At 36.2% G+C, this 24,888-nt stretch overlaps 1 protein-coding gene across 7 annotated transcripts in view; it reads left to right on the top strand.

Moving 5' to 3' along the window:
- CSNK1G3 (casein kinase 1 gamma 3) overlaps positions 1-24,888 on the top strand; it is a 128,314-nt gene that overhangs the window by 27,585 nt on the left and 75,841 nt on the right. For all 7 annotated transcript variants that reach the window (XM_036847136.1, XM_036847133.1, XM_036847135.1 and 4 more), the window contains exons 2-3: positions 10,303-10,728; positions 19,281-19,321. In XM_036847136.1, coding sequence (XP_036703031.1) covers positions 10,551-10,728; positions 19,281-19,321 — 219 coding nt within the window. In that variant the 5' untranslated portion in view covers positions 10,303-10,550. The remainder of the gene's footprint in view (positions 1-10,302; positions 10,729-19,280; positions 19,322-24,888) is intronic.

Genomic DNA, 24,888 nt, shown 5'->3' on the forward strand with positions numbered 1-24,888 from the left:
TCTCTTGTTTCTTGCCTAGAGAAGTTCCTTTAGCATTTGTTGTAGAGCTGGTTTGGTGGTGCTGAATTCTCTTAGCTTTTGCTTGTCTGTAAAGGTTTTAATTTCTCTGTTGAATCTGAATGAGATCCTTGCTGGGTAGAGTAATCTTGGTTGTAGGTTTTTCCCTTTCATTACTTTAAATATGTCCTGCCACGTGCTGCTGTCTTGCAGAGTTTCTGCTGAAAGATCAGCTGTTAACCTTATAGGGTTTCCCTTGTATGTTAATTGTTGCTTTTCCCTTGCTGCTTTTAATGTTTTTTCTTTGTATTTAATTTTTGATAGTTTCATTAATGTGTGTCTTGGCGTGTTTCTCCTTGGATTTATCCTGTGTGGGAGTCTCTGCGCTTCCTGCACTTGATTGACTATTTCCTTACCCATATTGAGGAAGTTTTCAACTATAATCTCTTCAAATATTTTTCTCAGTCCCTTTCTTTTTCTCTTCTTCTTCTGGGACCCCTATAATTCGAATGTTGGTGCGTTTAGTGTTGTACCAGAGGTCTCTGAGATTGTCCTCAATTCTTTCCATTCTTTTTTCTTTATTCTGCTCTGCGGTAGTTATTTCCACTATTTTATCTTCCAGGTCACTTATCTGTTCTTCTGCCTCAGTTATTCTGCTATTGATTCCTTCTAGAGAATTTTTAATTTCATTTATTGTGTTGTTCATCATTGTTTGCTCTTCAGTTCTTCTAGGTCCTTGTTAAATGTTTCTTGTATTTTCTTCATTCTATTTCCAAGATTTTGGATCATCTTTACTATCATTACTCTGCCTCTTTTTCATGTAGACTATCTATTTCCTCTTCATTTGTTTGGTCTGGTGGGTTTTTACCTTGCTCCTTCATCTGCTCTGTGTTTCTCTGACTTCTCATTTTGTTTAGCTTACTGTGTTTGGGGTGTCTGTTTCGCAGGCTGCAGGCTCGTAGTTTCCGTTGTTTTTGGTGTCTGCTCCCAGTGGGTAAGGTTGGTTCACTGGGTTGTGTAGGCTTCCTGATGGAGGGGACTGGTGCCTGTGTTCTGGTGGATGAGGCTGGAGCTTGTTGTTCTGGTGGGCAGGACCACGTCCGGTGGTGTGTATTGGGGTGTCAGTGAACTTATTATCATTTTAGGTAGCCTCTCTGCTAATGGGTGGGTTTGTGTTCCTGTCTTGCTAGTTGTCTGGCATAGAGTGTCCAGCACTGTAGCTTGCTGGTCGTTGAGTGAAGCTGGGTCTTAGCGTTGAGATGGAGATCTCTGGAAGAGCTTTTGCCATTTGATATTACTTGGGGTCGGGAGGTCTCTGGTGGACCAATGTCCTGAACTTGGCTCTCCCACCTCAGAGACTCAGTCCTGACACCTGGCCAGAGCACCAAGAGCCTGTTATCCACACGGCTCAGAAGAAAAGGGAGAAAAAGGAAGGAAGGAAAGAAGGAAGGAAGAAAATAAAGTTATTAAAATAGAAAAAATTATTAAGAGCCTGAGGCGCAGTGTGTTCTCCAGGGGAAATTGTCCCTGGGTCACGGGACCTTGGCAGTGGCGGGCTGCACAGGTTTCCAGGAGGGGAGGTGTGGATGGTGACCTGTGCTTGCACACAGGCTTCTTGGTGGCTGCAGCAGCAGCCTTAGTGTTTCATGCCCATCTCTGGTGTCCGCGCTGATAGCCGTCACTCGCGTCTGTCTCTGGAGCTCGTTTAGGCGATGATCTTAATCCCCGCTCCTCGCGCACCCGGGAACAATGGTCTCTTAACTCTTAGGCAGTTCCGGAGTTTTTCCCAGATTCCCTCGCGGCTAGCTGTGGCGCACTAGCCCCTTCAGGCTGTGTTCACGCAGCCAACCCCAGTCCTCTCCCTGGGGTCTGACCTGCAAAGCCCGAGCCTCAGCTCCCAGCCCGCGCCCACCCCGGCGGGTGAGCAGACAAGCCTCCCAGGCTGGTGAGTGCTGGTCGGCACCTATCCTCTGTACGGGAATCTCTCCGCTTTGCCCTCCACACCCCTGTTGCTGTGCTCTCCTCCGTGGCTCTGAAGCTCCCTGCCTCCACCACCCGCAGTCTCTGCCTGCGAAGCGGCTTCCTAGTGTGTGGAAACCTTTCCTCCTTCACAGCTCCCTCCCAGAGGTGCAGGTCCCATCCCTATTCTTTTGTCTCTCTTTTTTTTTGTTTTTTCTTTTGCCCTACCCAGGTACATGGGGAGTTTCTTGCCTTTTGGGAGGTCTGAGGTCTTCTGCCAGTGTTCAGTAGGTGTTCTGTAGGAGTTGTTCCACCTATAGATGTATTTCTGATGCATTTGTGTGGAGGAAGGTGATCTCCACGTCTTACTCCTCCACCATCTTGAAGGCGTGCCCCACTTGTGCCATATTTGAAGTTCAATTTTAAGCTAATTGATCACTTCTTCCTGCTTCTGTTTTCCCACCTCCTAGTTTCAGGCTTGGCCACTGGTTCTGGGATTTCTCTTGGGGAAGGAATTTGGCATTGTCTCTTGACTTTTCTTCCTGCCTCCTCAGCCATTCATTATGCTGGCCCTTGCTCCTCCAGGGTTCATGTGGAGTGGTGGGGTGTGAAAGGGAAAAGGCAAAAGTTTTTCAATGTATGATATGCTTTCAAATGCTGTTTCTTTTGTGAGGAAGTTTTGGTTCTTCAGAGGCTTTACACTGACCTCTTCTGTAAAACAAACAAGCAGACTTACAAATACTGCTATACATAAATATATTACAAAAAAGGTCTGGACCATACAAAACAAATGGAAAATAATGTTTACCTCTGAGTAGAGCAAGCGGAATGAGGGACAAGGGGTATGGGCATCTCAAGGGTGTTTTTACTTTGTATTATTTGAATTCTTATAACATGTAGAATGTATTTTGGATATTTGGTAAACAAAAAGCTATATATTGAAAATAACATGAAACATTGCAAATGGGAAATTACTTCTAAATAGAAAAAGTGTAGAAGGGCCATTTTAAAGAAAACAGTCTAAAATAAAATATGTGTATGTTCATTAACTTTAAAAAACTGTAGTGTTTTCAGGTGAGTTTTATGATAAAGTTGTAATAGGGAAAAAACATGAACTTAGAGATATAGCTTTGATTTATTTTTGGTGTGGGTTATTTCTAAAAGTCATGTTTTGAAGCATCATCTACATATAATATAACACATAGATTTTTAGTATAGTTTGAAGAGTTTAGACAAATGTATACACCTGTGTAATCCCCTCCCAATCAAGATATAGAACATTCCTTTCCCACCATAAAGTTCCCTTATGCCACTTTCCAAACTTCCCACCACCCTAGGCAACACCTGATCTGATTTCTGTCACCACAGCTTATTTTTGCTGATTCTGGAACTTCATATAACAAGAGTCATATAATATGTACTCATTTGTGCCTGACTTACCTCAATCTCATATCTGAGAGATTCATCCATGTTGTTACATGTATCAGCAGTTCTTTCCTTTTTATTTACTGAGTAGTATTCCATTGAATGAATATATCAGTTTATATATCTATTCTCCTGTTAATAGACATTAGGATTGTTTCCAGTTTTTGGCTGTTACGAATAAGCTGCTATAAATACTGGTGTACAAGTCTTTCTCTAAACATATGTTTTCAGTTCTCTTGAGTAAATACCTAAGAGTGGTATTGTTAGGTCATAGGATAGGTATATATTTTAATTACAATAAACTATCAAACTTTTCCCCAAAGTTGTACTATTTTATATTTCCATCAGGAATTGCGAATTCTATTTATTCCTCATTCTTGCCTGGAGTTTTCTTTGTTGGGAGGTTTTTGACTACTGATTCAATATCCTTACTTGCTATTGTTCTGTTGAGATTTTTCTTTTTTTTTTTCTTTAATGATTCCCACAGATTCCCTCAGTAATCCTGATGAGGCGAGATCTGAGTGGGCCTCCCAGGAAGCATCCAGCCATACCTGGGGAGCTGGATGTCCGTCTTGGACTCTTGTTTTCCTGCTGGAGAAACCATAGGCTTGGGGGGCCCTGTAGGTGTGGTGCTGTGCCAGGCTTGGGGGAGGGACAGTGTGGTCAGAGTATAGCCACTCCTCTTACCCTTCTCTGTCTCTCTGGTCCAGGAGGGTGCTTTAGCCTTACCCCCGGGTTCTGGGATTTTTTTTTTTAGTGTTGCCGGTGGATAGTTGCTAGTTGGTCTTCTTGTGAGGGGGGACTGAAGTTTGGAATGACCTGTGTTGCTTTCTTGATGACGTCACCCTATAAGGTTTTCTGCACACACAATCATGATGTCTTTGAATAGCAACAATTTTGCCTTTTCCTCTCTAGTTTTCATGCCTTTGCATCTTTTCTTGCCTTATTGTACAGGCTAGTTCTTCTGTACAATGTTGAATAGAAGATCTGAGAGCAAACATTCTTGTGTTTTCTCCTAGTCTTGGTGAAGAGTTCAGTGTTTCACCATTTAAGTGTGATATTGGCTGTAGTTTTTTTTGTAGGAAAAACCCTTTTATTAGGTTGAAGTTTGATTCTCTTTCTGGATTACTGAGAGGTTTTAATCATTAACGGGTTGAATTTTGTCAAATGTATTTTCTTGTCGAGATATTTTCTTTTCCTACTAATTTGGTGAATTTATTTCAAATATTAAGTCTTACATTTCTAGTATTAAACCCTGTTTGATTATTATTTATTAAACTTTTTATATATTTGCTTATATTTTGTGAAGAACTTTTTGTATCTATTCTTATGAGAAACACTGGTCTAATTTTCTTTGCTTCAAGTGTTAGCCAGGCTTTTTATCAGAGTTCTGCTGATCTCACAAAGTAAATTGACAGGTATTCCTTATTCTTGTTTTTTCTGAAAGAGTTTTTGTAAGAATAGTCTTATTTTTTTCCTTAAATATTTGATAGATTCACCAGTGATACTGTCTTTATGGGAATATTTTTTTTTTTTTTAAGAAATTCAATTTAGATTCAGAACTATTGATATTTTCTGTTTCATCTTGTATCCCTATGTTGGATTTTTCAAAGAATTTTTTCATTTCATCTAAGTTATCAAATTTATTGTCATAAAGTTGCTCATAATAGTTCTTTATTCTTATAGTATTTATAAGATCTTTAGTAATATCCCTCCTTTCATTCTTATTACTGGTTATTTGTATATTTTCTCTTTTTATTCTTGATCATTTTTACTAGGCAGTACCAATTTTATTGACTGTGTTCAAAGAGTAAACTTTGGCTTTATTTTCTCTGTTGTATTGATTTTGTTCCCTGGATAATTTATTTAGATCTCCTTTCAGGTCTGTTGATACCTTCTGCTTTATCCAGTCTACTTTTGAGTGTATCCAATGATGTTTTTCATTTCAGATATGATCCTTTTTATTCTAGCGTTTCGGTTATTTGTTTGTTTTGTTTTGTTTCTTTGATATTCTCCTATTTATCTGCCGAGAATTCCAATGTTTTCACTTGTTAAGACTATGTTTTCATGTAAGCCTATGGAATATTAACAATAGCGCTATTAAAGTACCTCCTCAAGTTATGTCTAATTTTTCTGACATTGTAAGGAGAAAATCTAGATCATTGATTAAAAACTTCTTTTCTGGGCTTCCCTGGTGGCGCAGTGGTTGAGAACCTGCCTGCCAATGCAGGGGACACGGGTTTGAGCCCTGGTCTGGGAGGATCCCACATGCCGCAGAGCGACTAAGCCCGTGAGCCACAGCTACTGATCCTGCGCGTCTGGAGCCTGTGCTCCGCAACAGGAGAGGCCGCGACAGTGAGAGGCCCGCGCACCGCGATGAAGAGTGGCCCCCGCTTGCCACAACTGGAGAAAGCCCTCGTACAGAAACGAAGACCCAACACAGCCAAAAATAAATATAAATAAATAAATAAATTTATAAAAAAAAAAAACTTCTTTTCTAATGTAGGCATTTAAAGCTTCTAATTTTGTTCTGAGCATTGCTTTAGTTGCAACCTACAAAATTTAATGTGTTATATTTCCTTATTATTCTGTGAAAAATTTTTTCTAGTTTCCCATCTGACTTATTTTTCAACTCATGAGTTACTTAAAAGTGTGTTTAAATTTCAAATATTTGGGGATTTTCTAGATATCATATAATTATTGTTTCCTCATCTAATTCTATTTTGATCAGAGAGTATACTCTAATGTTTGAGTTATTTGAGACTTAAATAATGACAGCATATGATCTTTCTTGATGAACATTGAAAGGGAATATTATTCTTCAGTTTTGGATATTGTATTTTATAAATGTCAGTTAGTTCAGGGTAATCGATGGTATTATTTAGATCTCCTGTATCAGTATACATACTGATATTTTTGTCTTCTACTTTATCAGTTATTGAAACAACAGTGTTAACATTTCAACTATGATTGTCTTTTTCAAACAATCATTTCAAACAAATCATTGTTTTTTAAAGTCTTTGCTTCATTTTGCTCATTTTTATGTCATTATAATGATTTTTATGTCTTTCTGTTGAATTGATATTTTTGTCATTATGAAGTGGACCTTTGTATCTTTGGAGATACTCCCTTGTTTTGGTGTTTACTTTGTATGATAATATAGCCTCTCAAGCTTATTATACTTGCTGTTTGCATAGTATCTCTTTTTCTATTCTTTCTTTTTTTTAAAAATAAATTTATTTTATTTATTTTATTTTTGGCTGCCTTGGGTCTTCATTGCTGTGCGCAGGTTTTCTCTAGTTGTGGTGAGCGGGGGCTATGCTTTGTTGCATTGCGCGGACTTCTCATTGTGGTGGCTTCTCGTTGCAGAGCACGGGCTCTAGGTATGTGGGCTTCATTTGTTGTGGTGCACGGGCTCAGTAGTTGTGGCTCGCAGGCTCCAGAGCACAGGCTCAGTAGTTGTGGTGCAGGGGCTTAGTTGCTCCGCGGCATGTGGAATCTTCCCAGACCAGGCCTCGAACCCATGTCCTCTGCATTGGCAGGAGGATTCCTAACTGCTGCGCCACCAAGAAAGCCCTCTTTTTCTATTCTTTCACTTTCAGTCTATCTGTGTCTTTGTATTTAAAGTTGTTTCTTAGAGACAGCATATAGTTGGATCTTGATTTTTTAATATAGCCTTTTGCCTTTTATTAGGAAAATATGATCCATTTTCATTATATGTGTGTGTTTTTTTGTTTGTTTGTCTTTTAAAATTAATTAATTAATTAATTTTTGGCTGTGTTGGGTATTGGTTTCTATGCAAGGGCTTTCTCCAGTTGCGGCGAGTGGGGGCCCCTCCTCATCACGGTGCGCGGGCCTCTCACTGTCGCGGCCTCTCCTGTTGCAGAGCACAGGCTCCAGACGCGCAGGCTCAGTTGTTGTGGCTCACGGGCTTAGTTGCTCCATGGCATGTGGGATCTTCCCAGACCAGGGCACGAACCTGTGTCGCCTGCATTGGCAGGCAGATTCTTAACCACTGCGCCACCAGGGAAGCCCTATATGTGTGTTTTTAAGTCTATTCTCTTGCTGTTTTCCTTTTTGTCTCATATCTCTTATTTCTCTTCTTTTGTTTTAATCAAATGTTTGTCATTCCACTTTATTTCTTGTGTTAACTTTTTAGATATTTCTGTTGTAATTAATTTTTAGTATTTGGTCTAGGTATCACAATATGCATTTTTAACTTGTCATGGGCTACTTAAAATTAATACTGAACCACTTCATTCTTAACAAATATAAGACTCTTAAAATAATATAATTCCATTTACTACCTGCCCCTGCCATTTCTGTTGTTATACATATATTTTATTTCCACATATGTTATAAGTGACACTAAGAAATTATTTGTGCTTTAAAGAGTAATTTATCTTTTAAGGAAATGAATACACATGCATTTCCCATTTCTAGTGTTCCTCATTTCTTCTTAAAGTTTCAGATTTCTATCTGGTATCATGTGATTTAATTAAGCCTAATGCACTATTTAAAAAGTATTTCTTGTTGTGCAAGTGTGCTGGTGACTAATTCTTAGCTTCCTTCATCTGAAAATGGCTTTCTTTCACTTTCAGTTTTAAAGACTAATTTTTATTGGATGTCATGTTCTGGGTTGAGAGTTCTTTTCCTCCTTTCATTGCTTTGAACGTATTCTCCCATTTTCTTTTGGGTCTCCATTGTTTCTGATAAGAAGTTAGAAGTTCACCTGTATGTCGTGTAGTTTTTCTCTGTCTGCTTTCAAGATTTTCCCTTTATTTTGGGGTTTTTGCACTTTGATGTACCTAGGTTTAATTTTCCTTGTACCTATCCTTTATGGGATTGCTGAGTTTCCTCATTTTGTAGGTTAATGTTTTTCAGTAAATTTGGGATTTTCAACCACTATTTCTTCAAATATTTTTTTCTGCTCCAGTCTCTTTCTTTAATGTAATAGGACTTTAACAGCTATTTAGTAATTTTGAAGTCCTGTCTTCTAATTTCAATATCAGGGTAATCTTGGAGTCTGTTTCCTTTGATGGCTTTGTTTCCTGGCTGCATGTCACATTTACTGCTCATTTTCATGTCTGGACATTATGAATTCAACATTGTTGGAAGTCTGATTTTGGGTTTTTTTTTCCTCTGTTTTTTTAAGCATGTCAAGTTTCATTCTGGAATGTAGTTAGTGTAATTGGAGGTATTCTTAATCCTATCTAGGCTTGGTTTTAGGCTTTAGTTGGGCCAGTGTATAGTAGTCCTTACTCTAGGGTATGGTCCTTATTCTAAAGACTTGGTCTTTCTGGTATTTCAGCTGAATTCTGAGATATTAATGAGGTTCCTCCACCATGACTAGATAGGAACTTTAAGATATTCTAGCACTGCACAGCCTTTAGTATCTCCATTCTTTATTTAACCCCATAGTAGCCTTTGTCTGCTATCCTAGCTTCTGCCCTGTCACCTCCTATCCCTAAAACTGTACAACTGCCTCACCTTCAGTACTGTGAATTCCTGCAAATTCCACTAGCTTCAACAGTCCCAAACTCTGATCTATGATCACTGTGCACTGCCTGAGCCTCCATTTCCCTGTGCTGTAGTCAGAAAATTGTCCCTAGCTGGGGATCTTGGGTGATGGTGGAAATCACCTTCTGTGTTTCTATTTTCTCTTATACTGCCTATTATCCAGTCCCTGAAAACAGGTGCTTCATATGTTTTGTCCAGTTTCATAATTATTTATAGCAAGAGGGGAAGTTTAGTATTAGTTACTCTATTATAGCTGGAAAGAGAGCAAACAGTATATGTAAAAATGATTCGATTTTACTTATACCAAACAGATGCTTATAGTTTCATCTGCAATACTGAGTATAACAAATATAATAAGAAACTTTATAAATAGATTAGGTGTTAGGAATAATTGCATATTTGGTGGGTTGCTAAAAGCTGATCAGAAAATACTATTTATTTCAACCCTTGTTATGATTGCTCCATTCCCATATATAGTTATGAATAATATATACTTAATGGGTAATAAATATTTGAATAAATGAAGACCAAATTAGAATGTATATTTGAAAAGTCTTTGAAAATTATTAAGTGTATGAATATGTGGAAGATATTTTTATTAAGATCTTTTACTAATTTGCGAAATGTATTCTCTTTTTTTGCTTTAATTTAAATTGAAAATCTTATATTGACTTACTGGAATTCTTTGAGTATTTTTTTTTTAATTGAAATGATTTTAAGTTGGAAGGACTTGGTTAGTGAATGTATATTGGCTTATGAAACACTCAATACATTTTTTTTTAAACAGTGATTTTATTTATTTTTCTTTTTTTTTGGCCATGTTGGGTCTTAGTTGTGGCATGCGAGATCTTTCGTTGTGACATGGGCTCTTCGTTGTGGTGCGCAGGCTTCTCTCTAGTTGCGGCGTGTGGGTTTTCTCTCTCTGGTTGTGGTGCACCGGCTCCAGAGTGCATGGGCTCTGTAGTTTGCGGCATGTGGGCTCTCTTGTTGAGGCGTGTGAGCTGAGTAGTTGTGGCACGCGGGCTTAGTTGCCCCATGGCATGCAGGATCTTAGTTCCCCAACCAGGGATTGAACCCGCATCCCCTGCGTTGGAGGGTGGATTCTTTACCACTGGACCGCCAGGGAAGTCCCTCTCAATACATTTTTGTTACTTTTATTTATTTTAAAGAAGTAACCAAATCCCTGATTTCTTTGTTTGGTTTTAAAACGTTTTTGTGATCCCTTTGGTATTAAAGTATAGGAATAAAGGGTAATGATTAAGAGTCTACTGAGGTTTGATTTCAGTGGGCATCAACAAATAGTAATAGTCCATTGCCTAAACTTTGGTTATGTTATTAATTTCCCAAACATATGTTTTTTAATTCTCTAAGTTGACTGATTTTCTTTTCTTACTATTCTAGGTCACTATCAATATTAGCTCACATCATTGAAAAGATAATTTTGAAGACATGTTTTGCTGAAAAGAAAACTGAGAAAAATTTTACGAATGGGATGAACACGCACCAGTTAATTGACTACCTACTGCAATTTGAATGTTAACATTACCCACCTGGTACAGTTACTTAGTGATGTACCTATTCTCACGATACCCTATTTCAGTGTGCTCGTCTTGATTAAATAATTCAAAGTGGAGTACCGCAAACTTGATATGGATAATAAAAAGAAAGACAAGGACAAATCAGATGATAGAATGGCACGACCCAGTGGTCGGTCAGGACACAACACTCGAGGAACTGGTTCTTCATCCTCTGGAGTTTTAATGGTTGGACCTAACTTTAGAGTCGGAAAAAAAATTGGATGTGGGAATTTTGGAGAATTACGATTAGGTAAGACTATTTTGTTTATTCCATAAAGTTGGGAGCATTTTTTAAAATGAAAGATACTTTTTAATGAAATGATTTAGTTACTTAATTGTTTAGTTGTTTAATTGTGGTAATTTTAAAGAATATAGATATTAGGAATTTCTAATATACTTCTATTTTCATTTGTCAGTAATTCCCTAGTATAACAATGTCTGTTTACTTGAGATAAACCATCCAGAATATGAGAAAAAAGAAAGTAAATTTAAAAGCCCCAGCAGGCTGAAATAGATACCAGGAAAGCCTTTGCAATGTATTTTTTAGGAATGATATTTAGGCTACCTTTTCTGATTTGAAAACATTTAGTAACTGGTTACTTTAGGAGGATATGTATGGCTTAAAGTCAAGGTAATATGCTGAAACTGCATCAAAAATCAGTGAAATTTACAGTGCTGTAATCTATTCTCCCCTTCCCCCAAGTATATCCAGGGTAGTTTAGGAATCTATATTCTTAATAAGGGACACAAAGTACTGACTCAGTTTATTCTTATAATCAGGTAAGTTTGGGAAACACTGGTCTAATTTAAACCTCCTAACTCTACATTTAAGGCATTTGAAACTCAGTGAGGGAAGGTTTCTTGCCAAATGTCACACAACAATTTAAGATGGACTCGTGATCCAAATCTACATTTTTAACTCCTAGTACAATAAAGATGTGGCTATCTTCACTGAAGAGAAATAAGAAGGAGGGTAGCACAGTTTTATGGGAGTCAGTATTGAGGTACCCTGAGGGCTCTTTGGTCAATGCAAGAGTGTAAACTTCGGAAATAAAAAGAAAAAACTTGGCTTCACAATTTTCATTAGATTCAACCCTAGTGTTAGAAATATACGCAATTGTATGTTCATCTACTCGACTTCTCCTTTTTCATCTTGTAAAACACTCTAATTTGTAGTTATTCCTTCATTTTATTACTGTTTTATGTGGCTAATGTACATTAAATCTTTGAATGAAGCAAGGAAATAAAAGACAATGACATATTTTGTACATTGCTGTTAAATGATGTGTCTGACAGACTCTTCTGCATTTTAGAAGGGACGCAAATATTTGTAAGGGTGAATGTTTTACGTTTTATTTTTTGAAGGATATTGAATTAGATATTTTGAAATTCTTAAATTGTTTCTGATTTTGGCATTAGAAAAAAAACCGGGTTGTTTACTTATCCAACCTTGAACTATTATACATCCATCTATCCATTCAAAATTTATCGCATGTCTACAGTATTATGTATGAGGCATGATTAGGCACTGATGATACACTAGAAAAATATAAAATTTGTCTCTGCCATTATGGAATACATAAGTCATTTAACTATGTGGGGCTTCAGATTTCTCAACTTTAAAATGGGATTATTTCCACTTCCTAAATTATTGTGAAGATTAAATTTAGATAATAGTGTAAAAGGACCAGCACTATACTTGCCTGTTTTAGGAAAACAATGATTGTTCTGCTCCATTAAAAGATATCAAGATATTTGTTTTTAATTAAAATTATAGCATGTTATATGTATATTTATTTAAATTTATTTATATAAATTAGTTTTATAGCTATATATTTTGTCTTATATAAATATTTGTACTTCACCTGTCACTCTATCTCTCTTTGTGTATATGACTATAGTACCGTAGTACTTCGGCCTTTTTTTATTCAAAATTGGTTTCATGTAATTTATTTCAAAATAACTATGTATATATACATCTGTGTGTGTGCATGTATGTATATATGTGTGTGTGTGTGTGTGTGTGTATACACACAAAACAATCTAGTGGAGCATTTTAACTAGGGCAATATGAGAAACTATATGTACCCATATATACTGAAACTATATATGCTATGTACTGAAAAAACAGCAAAATAACCCTTTCTTTTGCAGTCTGTGAATGAGCAGGAATAGGCATAAGATGACTTACTAGTCCATCCATCCATCCATCCATCCATCCATCCATCCATCCATCCATCCATCATCTATTTATCTATCTCTCTGTACCTAATCTATCTATGGGTTTTTATTATATATTTGTGTACATCTATTTATTTAAATGTATTATCTATACATGTAACTGTGTTTTATGTGCACTTATGATACATGTAACATATACACTTGCAGAACTAATTTAATCATATTTTTCTTTCTTGATAGACTACTAAATAAAGGGACGTTTTATTCATTTTTCTAAAGGTCCCAAGTGATTTCTCTGTACAGAAAAAGTTGTGATAAGTATCATTCTTTCTGTACCTGGATAAGCATGCTAATGTTAAAAGCTGGTTTGAATTCTTAAGGTGCTTTCTTTAAAACCATGTTAATAGACATTTGATTTCTGGCACTGAAATTTTTGTGCTTAGTATTGGGTAAGAAAGAATATAAGGTATATATGTTACAGGTAAGTGATTTTCAACAAAGATGCTATTAGCACCTTGGGCTGGACAGTTTTTTGTTGTTGTTGTTTTTTGTAGAGGACTGTCCAGTGCACTGCATGGTGTTTAGAACTTCAGACTTCTTGGACACTAAATAGGAGTTGCATCTCCACATACAACCCCAAATGCCCTTCCCCCAACCTCCACTGCCATTTCTAAATGCCCCAAGGAGAGACACTATTACCCTCTGTTGAAAGTACAGGAAAAAAAAAGAAAGTTGGACATAAAAATTGGCCTTGAGATTAAAAAAAAATTGTTGAACTTTTGAAATAATCTAAAATTAAATTTAAGTAAATGTATTTACTATCATTTTTATCTGTATTTTTAATTGTTAAATGATGAATTGATATATTTTTGGTTTTATTTTATCTTTGTATTGTGGTAAGGCTTGCATCCTGCTGCATGTTAGATGTATTTCTAGCTTAGACAGTCAACCAAAACCCCTAGAAATGCTTTTAACAGGCACTGAATGAGACAAAACAAAGCTAGCTAAAATGTGGGGTTATACTGTATATATTTTTTATTTTCCCATGATGCTTTAACATCTTAAAAAAACCTTTCTGGTCAACCATATTTCAATTAAAAAAAAAAAAAAAAAAACCTGAGGTGAGACCTCTTACTGCAGATGTATTCCAGAATATATGGAATACCTTTCTGCTTTACAGTTCAGCCAACATAACATTGCTTTAATAACAAAAACAAAAAAACCTCAAAACCTTTTTAGCTGTGGAGAGACTGCTCCTCTACAGGCTAGCCAGTTCTTAAAGATAGCAAAGGACTCAACTGGGAGCATGCCTTGATCTGCAAACTAACCAATCCGGAGCCATACCTCCTCTCTGGCCCATACACTCCAGGAGGCAATTTTCCTCTTCCTTAACTCATCCCATGGCCAAGTACAAGACAACTAGAGCCTGCCCACCAAAGGCTAACAGAATTATTCAAATTACCTAGTCCTAAGCTGTTTACCCTGCCCTGCCTTGCCTTTCCTGCAGAAACACCAATAAAGGCCTTGGCCTAAGCTCTTCCCTTGCTCTTGTCTTCTACCACCTGACCAAAACATGATGCTTCTTCTGTGACCCCCTTTCTAGGAACTGGAGTATAATAAACTTTGTTTTCCTGAGCTTCTTCTGTGTCCCCTCTTGTGGCTACACCTGACTGACCATGACGCAAAGGAACACAGAACAAGGGTGTTACATATTTGTCTATGAATTCCCATTATCTGAAATAAGATATTGTAAATTTTGATATAATTAAGTAGACCACAGGAGTTTTTATAACTTCTTTTATTTTTGTTTTTTCTCCTCTTGTTCCTGTATAGCTTATAACTCTTCTTAATTTATTGTTTATATTTAAGAATTGTTTTGTTGAAAATTCTGCAGGCCTTACAGTATATATCAAGTAAATATACAGATTTGAGTGGATTCATCATTTTTATGAATGTTTATTGATTTTCTACTTTTACTAACTGAAGCTTAAAAATTATCTGAAAAATGTAATAATAAGGAATAGACTATGATGCTATGACAAAGAGAACCTAGAATATAGTGGTGTTAGGCAAAATCGTTTCTTTCTTTTTCACATAACACAGACCAGAAGGACAGCACCCAGAGCTGTCAGGGTATCTCTGCATCCTCAGTATGTGGCTTCAGTCTCTCTTCCAGCCAGCCAGCCAGCAAGGAGAAGAAAAAGGGCCAGAAGAGCACATGTTCATTCTTGGAAGTGGGGAGCGACATACCTTAACATTGACTCATATCCAGAACTTGATCACATGGCCACACCAAGCTGAGAAAGAGGCTAGAAATTTAGTCTAGCTGGACAACCATTTTAAAACTTGGGCATTCTATTATTAGGGAAGGGGCACAGGTATATTTTGGTTAATTAGTAATCCCTGATATAAACATATATGTAGTTTCTGTAGAACATAGTTTTATAATAATGACCACCCAAATGCCACAGAATTGGTAAAACCATCTTTTCAAGTTCAGTGTGGCACAAAGCTCTATTGGAAATGTCTTTTGAAATTGGATTTAAAACATCAGTTAACTGGAACCAGTCTACTTGGAGCCTTCTCTTAACTGCATTCCCTCTATACATACACTCCCTCTCTTTCGCTCGTATTTTACCCACAAACACATATTCTATGCAGTGTTAGTTCATATATATAACAAATATCGATTGAAAGCCAATTATTTAAGGCTGTGCCTATGCAAGGTGACAAAAATGCATTGGTAGTGTTGTTCAGTCTATGTTCATCTTTATAAATATAACCCTCAAAGTTCAGCAAAATCTCTTATGTTCAAAAAAGGTGACGCTTTTAGGATTTTGTACTTTCTGCTGCAACTTAAAAGTAGACATTTGACCATGTAAATGCCAACAAAAACAGTACTTTTAGAAGTATATGGTTTATTTTGATTCTGTGGAATTTGTGTTTAACCTAACTTCTTGTCCTATGAATATTTTTCCCTGTGTGCTTGCGAATAAATATCATATACAGGATAATTATGAAAAGATGATAATGTCTTGAGGAAATATAAATTCCATATTTAGACTCAAAACACAATTGTTCCTTTGTTAGACACCAGTTCCTCAAGATTAAGTTTTTCATTGTACCATTAAATTATTCACCTCAAGCTTACTAGAGGAAGACTACAATTTTATACATAACGCATTCTTGAAATTATATATGAAGGCACATCTAAATGCTGAACTTACTGGCTAAAAATATGGTATGTTTTCTAAAATTTTTTTATATTTATGGGCTCAGTGAGTACCTCACTATAGCTTAGCATTCACCACTTTGGGTACTCCTATTGAGCTCCATCTTTATGATAAGGGTGACGGGTTTATGAGACTCATGCTGTTTAGCATTAGAATGAATGCTTTTTTTTTCACTAATTTTTATAAAATAAGGACAAAACTCAGAAAAGCATTATAATATTTATACGAACAAACACTGCTGTACAGTGGTGGCAACGGTTCTAGGTATTTTCGCCATAAGTCTTTGCTGCAAGCAGTTTTACTGTTTGGCCATACAACTCATTGGCCATAAGGCAGTTTTGCTGTAAAGGGTGAAATAAATGATTGACAATTTGGTTTCAATGCTGTAAAAGATAAAATAACTGGTTGACATTTTGGTTTGACAGTTTGGTTTTGACTGGTTGACAGTTTGGTTTCACTTCTCCACTGATGCAGTGCTTTCATTTTTTTAAAAAAATTTTTATTTTATATTGTCGTATACTTGATTTACAGTGTTATGTTTCAGGTGTACAGCAATGTGATTTAGTTATATGTATATCTATTCTTTTTCAGATTCTTTTCCCATATAGGTTATTACAGAGTATTGAGTAGAGTTCCCTGTGCTATATAGTAGGTCCTTGTTGATTATCTATTTTATATATAGTAGTGTGTCTATCCCAACCTCCTAACCTCCTTATATTTTTATTTTATATAAATCTTAGGCCTCATAATGGTCTAAATAGCAACGAGTAGCGTGGTGGTCTTAAAATAGTGAATAAAACAACTACATATATTGACTTGATAGAAAATAAAATGATAAGAAAACTTACTAGAGGTATGACATAAGAGCGTGAAAAGCCAGATTGCATACAATACTAGAAAATGAGAACATCACTTTGCAGATCCTTCAGGGAATGCAGTCATCCCTGCCACACCTCAAACCAAAAGCTTACCAAGCTATAGCAAATATAAAGAAGCAGCTAGTAACTCACAGCAGTCATCCAGAGCATTGTCAATTCTTTGGCTAATTTAGATACAACAGCTTGCGCTCTAATGCTGTCTTTATCAGATTTATCATGCAATATTAGAAGTTGGAGGCAAAAGAAGAATCAAGCTCTTCCTATTCCCCGTAAAGAAATGGTTACGTGATTCCTGATGAGTGTAAGTTTCTTGAAAATGGTGAAAATTTTTGCTCTTTGATAGTGGAGAACATTATGGAGACAGAATTTTTGTATTTGGTACAGAATCTGGCTTAGATGATTTGATAAAACATAAAGACTGGTCATGTGATGGAACATTTAAATGTAGTCTAGAGATTTACTACCAGTTATATAGGTTACATATATTAATAATAAATAGGAGCATCCCTCGATTGTTCATTTTATTTCCAGGGATATCTGTGGAGACTTAGAGTTAGTTTTTTTTTTTTTTAATTTATTTTTATATTTATTTTTGGCTGTGTTGGGTCTTTGTTTCTGTGCGAGGGCTTTCTCTAGTTGCGGCAAGCGGGGGCCACTGTTCATCGCGGTGCGCAGGCCTCTCTCTTTCGCGGCCTCTCTTGTTGCGGAGCACAGGCTCCAGACGCGCAGGCTCAGTAGTTATGGCTCATGGGCCCAGTTGCTCCGTGGCATGTGGAATCTTCCCAGACCAGGGCTCGAAACCGTGTCCCCTGCATTGGCAGGCAGATTCTCAACCACTGCGCCACCAGGGAAGCCCGAGTTAGTTTTTTTATGTTGTAGGGAACTTAGGTCCAACATGAGATTCTGAATCCTTAATGATTGACTTTGACAAAGGAAGTGTCACCTTTTCTCAGATATACCATAATACAACTATAATCATGAATCTATACACGTTTTAAATGTATTCAGATATTTTTTGTATTTTCATTTTGCACAGTAGAATCTTTAAAATATTTTATTACTAGTCTTTCATGTGTCATTGTGTCCTTTTTAATGTTCATTTTTAATTTTATTTTCATTGTTTTATCTTTTCCAGCAAAATTGCCTCATGGGCAATTAGCTGTGCTGCGATACTGCTTGTGGCAAAGATTCTTATGGTGAAAATACTGCTCACTGTGGCAGCATATCCAAGACTGAAATTTTGTCTAGAAGTTTTACTGCCATTTATTAGCTGTTGTATAAAATGAAGTTAGGAGTATTATGTTGGAAAAATCACATGTGTGAAAGTTGATGATTACCTATTTTGTGTTAACTAGCAGTGTGACCAGGGCCAGTTACTATCACAGTTAAAAACAACAATGATCAGTGTTCTGTTTTTCTTACTATAAAAATAGTACATGCTTATTGAAAGAATACTGGAAATCCAGAAATCAAATATTCTGTTTTTTATTCTTTGAACTGTACTTGTAAAGAAGCACATTAATTTCTGTATCAGATTTTCTTCGTATACTTAATTCTCCATAGTATTTTACTTGAACTACAGATGTTGACCCCTTGGAATTTTCTAGATTATTTTCAACTTGCTGGTGCCAATGATTACTGTAATTCATTTGAATTCTTTACATATTAATTATATTAAATCTTTATTCTGATTTGTCTTTCACCTGTTCTTTGTATATAATAGTTTTTTTCAACTTACAAAAGTTTAAAATATTTTAAGCTATCAAATCTGTATAAAATCTTCTGATCTTTTAATCTTTTCCCATTTATTTTTAATGCTCAAAAAGGGTTCTATATACTGGCCTGATAAATATTTTTTCTTGTTTTATGGCTTATATCTAACTCTTAAAATACCTGGAATTTAATTTGGTTATAAGGCAAATTATTAATAACCCTTCTTCCCCTCAGAGTAATTAACTAGTTTGTCAAAGCCAATTATTGACTAATACTTTTAAAATTTTATTTTAAAGATATTCCAGATTTTTTTCTATATATTTGATCTATTTACTAGATTGCATATGAGCCCTATTAAGATCACATCCCATAATAATGAAGGATTTAAAATGAGGTGGCGATCGAGAAAGGAATTTTGTACTCCTGTTTCTATATAGGGTTCTAGTTTTGAAATTTAGTTTAGCATGTGTTTGCCTACTGATTACTTTGTAAATTGTATGCAGTATTCCAACAAAACAAGAATTTTTCTTTTTTTTTTTAATAAATGGACTAAAGTATTTATTAGTATTACTTTCTACTCTGAATCCAGGTGAAATACTAAATATGTTATGGAGTTGATCATAAATTTAAATATTTCCTTGTTATTGAGACTTCTGCTAAACAGTTGGAAGCAAAAACCTATGTTTCATTTAAACGTGTTATGTGCTTCCCCCGACCCCCCCAGAGTACAGTTTTACATAAGGTATCTTTAAAAATTCATTGCTGGTAGAATCTGACATTTTTCTTTTTTTTTCAAGGGAAAAATTTATACACAAATGAATATGTGGCAATTAAACTGGTAAGTTCATGTTTCTTATTTTTCTTTAATTATTTTCTTGTTATTTCTTTAATGATTAAGTTGCATTTTCACTACTTTTTTTTCATATCATTTTAACTTGAGTGTTTATTGGGAAAGTGGTAGGTGTAACTGATCTTTTGCTATTAAGCTCCTAGCATCATCATGCCCCTCAAGTGTATGATAATGTATATATAAGATATCTGTGTCTTTGTGTGTTACAAAAACTTAACCCCTTTACTTTGGCAGCATTATAGAACTGAATTTTAAAAATTTTGAATTTAAGGAAGCTGGCGTATTGGCATTTTTAATTAGATAAAAGTTAGAATGCAAGATTTTTCTTCCTGATTCAAACATTTGGACAAAGGTGTCCTTAGTATTCAGGATTACATTATTTGAAAATGTATTTGAGGTACCTTCCAAAATCTCATTTTCTGTTGATGTTTTTATATTTGGTAAAACTTGGCTATTGCTTGACCTTCTAGGATTCAGAAATTCTTGATGTGGGTGGATACCCAGGCAAGCAAACTCCCCTGGGACTGTTTTGAAGTCCCAAATGTGCCTGGTATGACAGCTGTAAGGCAGCTTTTTTTTTGAATAGTTGGGATCTGGGAATTTTCATAAGATATAACTTTGTTCTGGCACATCTGTTCTATCTGGTTTGCCAGCCATGTTTCCCTGAGGTTGAGCATGGCTTGGTTTTCCCAGCCTGCCTGCTAGTCTCAATCTTGTCTCTGCCAATATAACCACTGTTATTAGGGTAATGTGCTTTAATATAGAAGGAGAGACTACTTGAGGAAGAGGCAAGTGGGAGAAATTTAAAAAATTAAAAAAAAAACTTTTGGGATGAGATAGAAAACTGTGCTACTTAATTTCAAGTGTCCTGTGAGTGTAAACCAAGTTTCACTGCAACAAATGCTGTTTACTTTTACTGGGAAATAAAAATGTACGGAAGGGTTGTGGTGCCACCAGGAGAGACTAGCTGGCTGACATGTGAGTTGGGACTGGCATTTACCTGGCATGAGTTCACCTAGGTTTAAGTTCTGGTCCTTGACTTTATGACAGAAAACCTGGTTAGGTTGTCTCATTAAGATTGTCACTGTTAATCAGAAGTGGATTCACAGTATTAATTCATGCAATCAGTCAAGCTCTCAGAGGTGTAAATATTTAGGAAGAGTTAATTTCTAACTTACAGTGAGGTATTTTACTATTATGGGTCCAGAATGCCGACATCAATATAAATAATATGCTTTCTTTCTGTAGGCTGATATACATAGAATGCTAAGTTAAAATTACAAGGTTCCCTCATGAGTGTGAAATCAGGACGAGGGGAGTTAGTTTGTGTGAATCACAGTAGGGAGGCCCAGGATGCAGGGAATGGGCACTGCTGACTTTTTCTTTGGATTTCTTTCTTTTCCCATGTTCTAGGCCAGTGGTCTGGGATCTAGATGTTGTACGGTGTTGGGAGTTGGGGGGGCACACCAGAATGGAAGTGTGGCAACACCCATATTCTGTGTTATTGATGGCCCGTAGTGAGTAGCTTCAGATATTTAACTGATATGTTAGGGCAAATAAACCGTTGTGTCAAAATAGGAGTCCCTCTAGGCTGACCTTTACTTGTCCATTTCAGTCATTAACTGGTGACCCTTAGGTCCTGTTATTTTCAGATTTGGAACTTGTTTACCCTGTTGACATCTTTGATGCCTTAGTAAACATGTATTATGTCATCTTTTAGCCTTCTTATGTATACACACATAAGTCACTTTTTTTAGTTTACCTTCATGCCATATCACTATCCCCTTATTTTTCTTCTTTCTTTTGGCGGGCGGACGTTCTTTTTCTGCTCTGATTTATCCCTTTTTAAAGCACAGTGATCAGGACTACATATAATAATTGTGGTTATTCGGTATTCTTTGGGAGAACTGGGAATATTTTTGGATCTCTTTGTGGTACTTTGAGGTTGAAGTATGGTATAGAGTCATGCTTGCCTCAGATTCATCCAAAAAATATATTGGCAGGGCAGAAAATTTTTCACATAAACTGTTGGACCAGGGTTTGGTACTTCGTTTACTAAATATTTGTGTGTGTGTGTGTGTGTGTGTATGGGTATGTATTATATATATATAAAGTGTTCTTATATATTTTTTTGTATCTTATGTTATCTGTTTGTATCTATTGTCTCTGTTTATTGAAGATAATATAATTTTGTTCAGAACCTCCCTAAAAAGTAACCACTTGAAAATGTTATGTCTGTATACCTTCAGTGCTATCTTATTTTTGTACGTTGGTACAAATAAAGGCATTATTTGTTGACAGTGGTGTTCAGAGAGCAGACTTCAGTGACTACTTTTAACTCTGTTATCTCCTATAAAGGTTTTCACATTTATTTAATGTTACCCTAGTTCGTATTGATAGTATGTTTCAAGGTAATTTGTTAAATTTGACCTCAGCCACCACCCTCATATCTTGTTGTTTGTAGTTATATAGTAACCCGTCGTTCATGAATAATGAAAAATTCATCCTGTGGTGAGGTGACTTTTGTTATATGGTGGCACAATAAAATTTTACTGCTAGTAAAGTATTGGAATCAAGTTGAACTGACTCAACTAAGTTAGATCTGAGTTTCTGTTTTTACCTACGGAATATTAGTGATTGAATAAGTTATGTATTTTTTTATTATTATTTTATTTATTTATTTATTTTTGGTTGTGTTGGGTCTTCGTTTCTGCGCGTGGGCTTTCTCTAGTTGCGGCAAGCGGGGGCCACTCTTCATCGCAGTGCACGGGCCTCTCACTATCGCGGCCTCTCTTGTTGTGGAGCACAGGCTCCAGACGCTCAGGCTCAGTAGTTGTGGCTCACGGGCCTAGTTGCTCCGCGGCATGTGGGATCCTCCCAGACCAGGGCTCGAACCCGCGCCCCCCCACACTAGCAGGCAGACTCTCAACCACTGCGCCACCAGGGAAGCCCAGTTATGTATTTAGTTTTACTTGTGATTTCCTGAGTGGGCATCTTTTATTATATCTTATGGTTATATACTTTTATATAGTTAACTGAAGAATTCCACTATGTGGAAGGCGCTATTTTAAGTCATATATATGTGTATATAAACAAAATGAGAAAGAATATTCTATCCCTCTTTCGTAGATGAGGGAACTGAAAAGTACAAAAAGATTAAGTAACTTGCCAGAGTCTCTACAACAGCTAGTAAGTAGTGAATTTAGAATTCAAACCCAATACAATTTAGTTTCAGTGCCTGTGCTTTTAACTAGAGTTGTACCCTACCATTCTGCCTTTCAAGAACTAAGCTGATTGTTTTCTCTTATAATAATCTTTATGATTATAATTGTTCCACTGGGATTTTACAGGTTCTTTATCTGAAGTCTTTGTCGTTGGTTCTTTCACTACGATATATCTTAGTATAAATGTTTTAGTTATTCTGTTTGGGATTCACATTCCTCTTGAATCTCTGGTTTATCTTTCATCAGTTCTTGCATTTATTTCTTCAGTTATTCCCTCTGCTCACTTTTCTCTCGAGACACTTATCAAATGCATATTAGACCTTCTCATTATATTGTCCAGAACTCTAATCTTTTTCCTATATTTTCTATTTTTCTTCCTTCATAATGTATTTTGTATACTTTATATAGATGCAGTCTACAAAATTTTCTCATTCTTTAGACATTTTTCTATCTCCCAGTTTCCAAATTCTCTTTTCTGTTGTGTTAATGTGCTGGTAGATTAGTTTTAAATTTTGTTATTGTAGTTTTTTTGTACTTCTTGAAGTTTTGTTGGTTTTGTTTAAATTTTGTTAGCTTGCTGTACTTTCCTCTTGAATCTTGTTCAATTTTCCTGTGTTATTACTTGGTTATAGTTTTGTTTCCTGCAAATATTTTCACACATTTATTATTTCTTATATGTTAAATCTATTTTGCTTCTGTTTATGTTCTCTCTGTGTGTGTGTGTGTGTGTGTGTGTGTGTGTAAAAATCTCAAAAACATTATGTTGAATGAAAAAAGCCAGACACATATAAAACATATATTGTATAATGTCATTTGTATGAAATCCAACAATGGACAAAACAAATCAAAAGGTGATAGAAGTCCAAAAGTGATTATCTCTGAGAGAAGGGTGATTGAAATGCTCTAAACTTTAGAGGCTAAAGGTTTTTTGAGATGGTGGTTTCAGGGATATATACAATTTACAAAGCTCATGGGCCTAATACTTAGGAACTGTGTGTTTTATTGTAAGCTGTACTCCAGCTAAAAATTAAAAAAATATATATTGTTGCTACTATCAGAATTTTCCTATCTCCGTCTTTGTTCTTTCTTACTTTTTTGTAATTTCTTACTTCTCTTTACATTAGAAATATATAGTTTAGAGGTGAATTCCTGGGAACAGGAGAAGTAGAATCAGGGCCACCATTCTAGTCATGAATGTTCACAGTATACTCTTCTTCAGGGTCAAAGAGTCAAACACAGATTTCCCTAATGCTTGATCTGATAGCCACTTAACCTTGTGTACATTTATGGCATTAATTTATTTTACACTGCACTTAAAGTTGACTATCTGGATTTAACCTTAGGGAGACAAAGATGACTGATAGAGTATTACATTATATAAGAGTTGAGAGTCCCTCCCATCATGAAAACCGCACAAGCCTCTTAGATAGCCTCATCCACCAGAGGACAGAGAGCAGAAGCAAGAAAAACTACAATCCTGCAGCCTGTGGAACAAAAACCATATTCACAGAAAGATAGACAAGATGAAAAGGCAGAGGGCTATGTACCAGATGAAGGAACAAGATAAAACCCCAGAAAAACAACTAAATGAAGTGGAGATAGGCAACCTTCCAGAAAAAGAATTCAGAATAATGATAGTGAAGATGATCCAGGACCTCGGAAAAAGAAGGGAGGCAAAGATTGAGAAGATGCAAGAAATGTTTAACAAAGACCTAGAAGAATTAAAGAACAAACAAACAGAGATGAACAATACAATAACGGAAATGAAAACTACACTAGAAGGAATCAATAGCAGAATAACTGAGACAGAAGAACGGATAAGTGACCTGGAAGACAGAATGGTGGAATTCACTGCTGCGGAACAGACTAAAGAAAAAAGAATGAAAAGAAATGAAGACAGCCTAAGAGACCTCTGGGACAACGTTAAACGCAACAACATTCGCATTATAGGGGTCCCAGAAGGAGAAGAGAGAGAGAGAGAGGACCCGAGAAAATATTTGAGGAGATTATAGTCGAAAACTTCCCTAACATGGGAAAGGAAATAGCCACCCAAGTCCAGGAAGCACAGCGAGTCCCATACAGGATAAACCCAAGGAGAAACATGCCGAGGCACATAGTATTCAAATTGGCAACAATTAAAGACAAAGAAAAATTATTGAAAGCAGCAAGGGAAAAATGACAAATAACATACAAGGGAACTCCCATAAGGTTAACAGCTGATTTCTCAGCAGAAACTCTACAAGCCAGAAGGGAGTGGCATGATATACTTAAAGTGATAAAAGGGAAGAACCTACAACCAAGACTACTCTACCCGGCAAGGATCTCATTCAG

The sequence above is a fragment of the Balaenoptera musculus genome, chromosome 3, assembly GCF_009873245.2.
Source record: "Balaenoptera musculus isolate JJ_BM4_2016_0621 chromosome 3, mBalMus1.pri.v3, whole genome shotgun sequence".
NCBI classification, from domain to species: domain Eukaryota; kingdom Metazoa; phylum Chordata; class Mammalia; order Artiodactyla; family Balaenopteridae; genus Balaenoptera; species Balaenoptera musculus.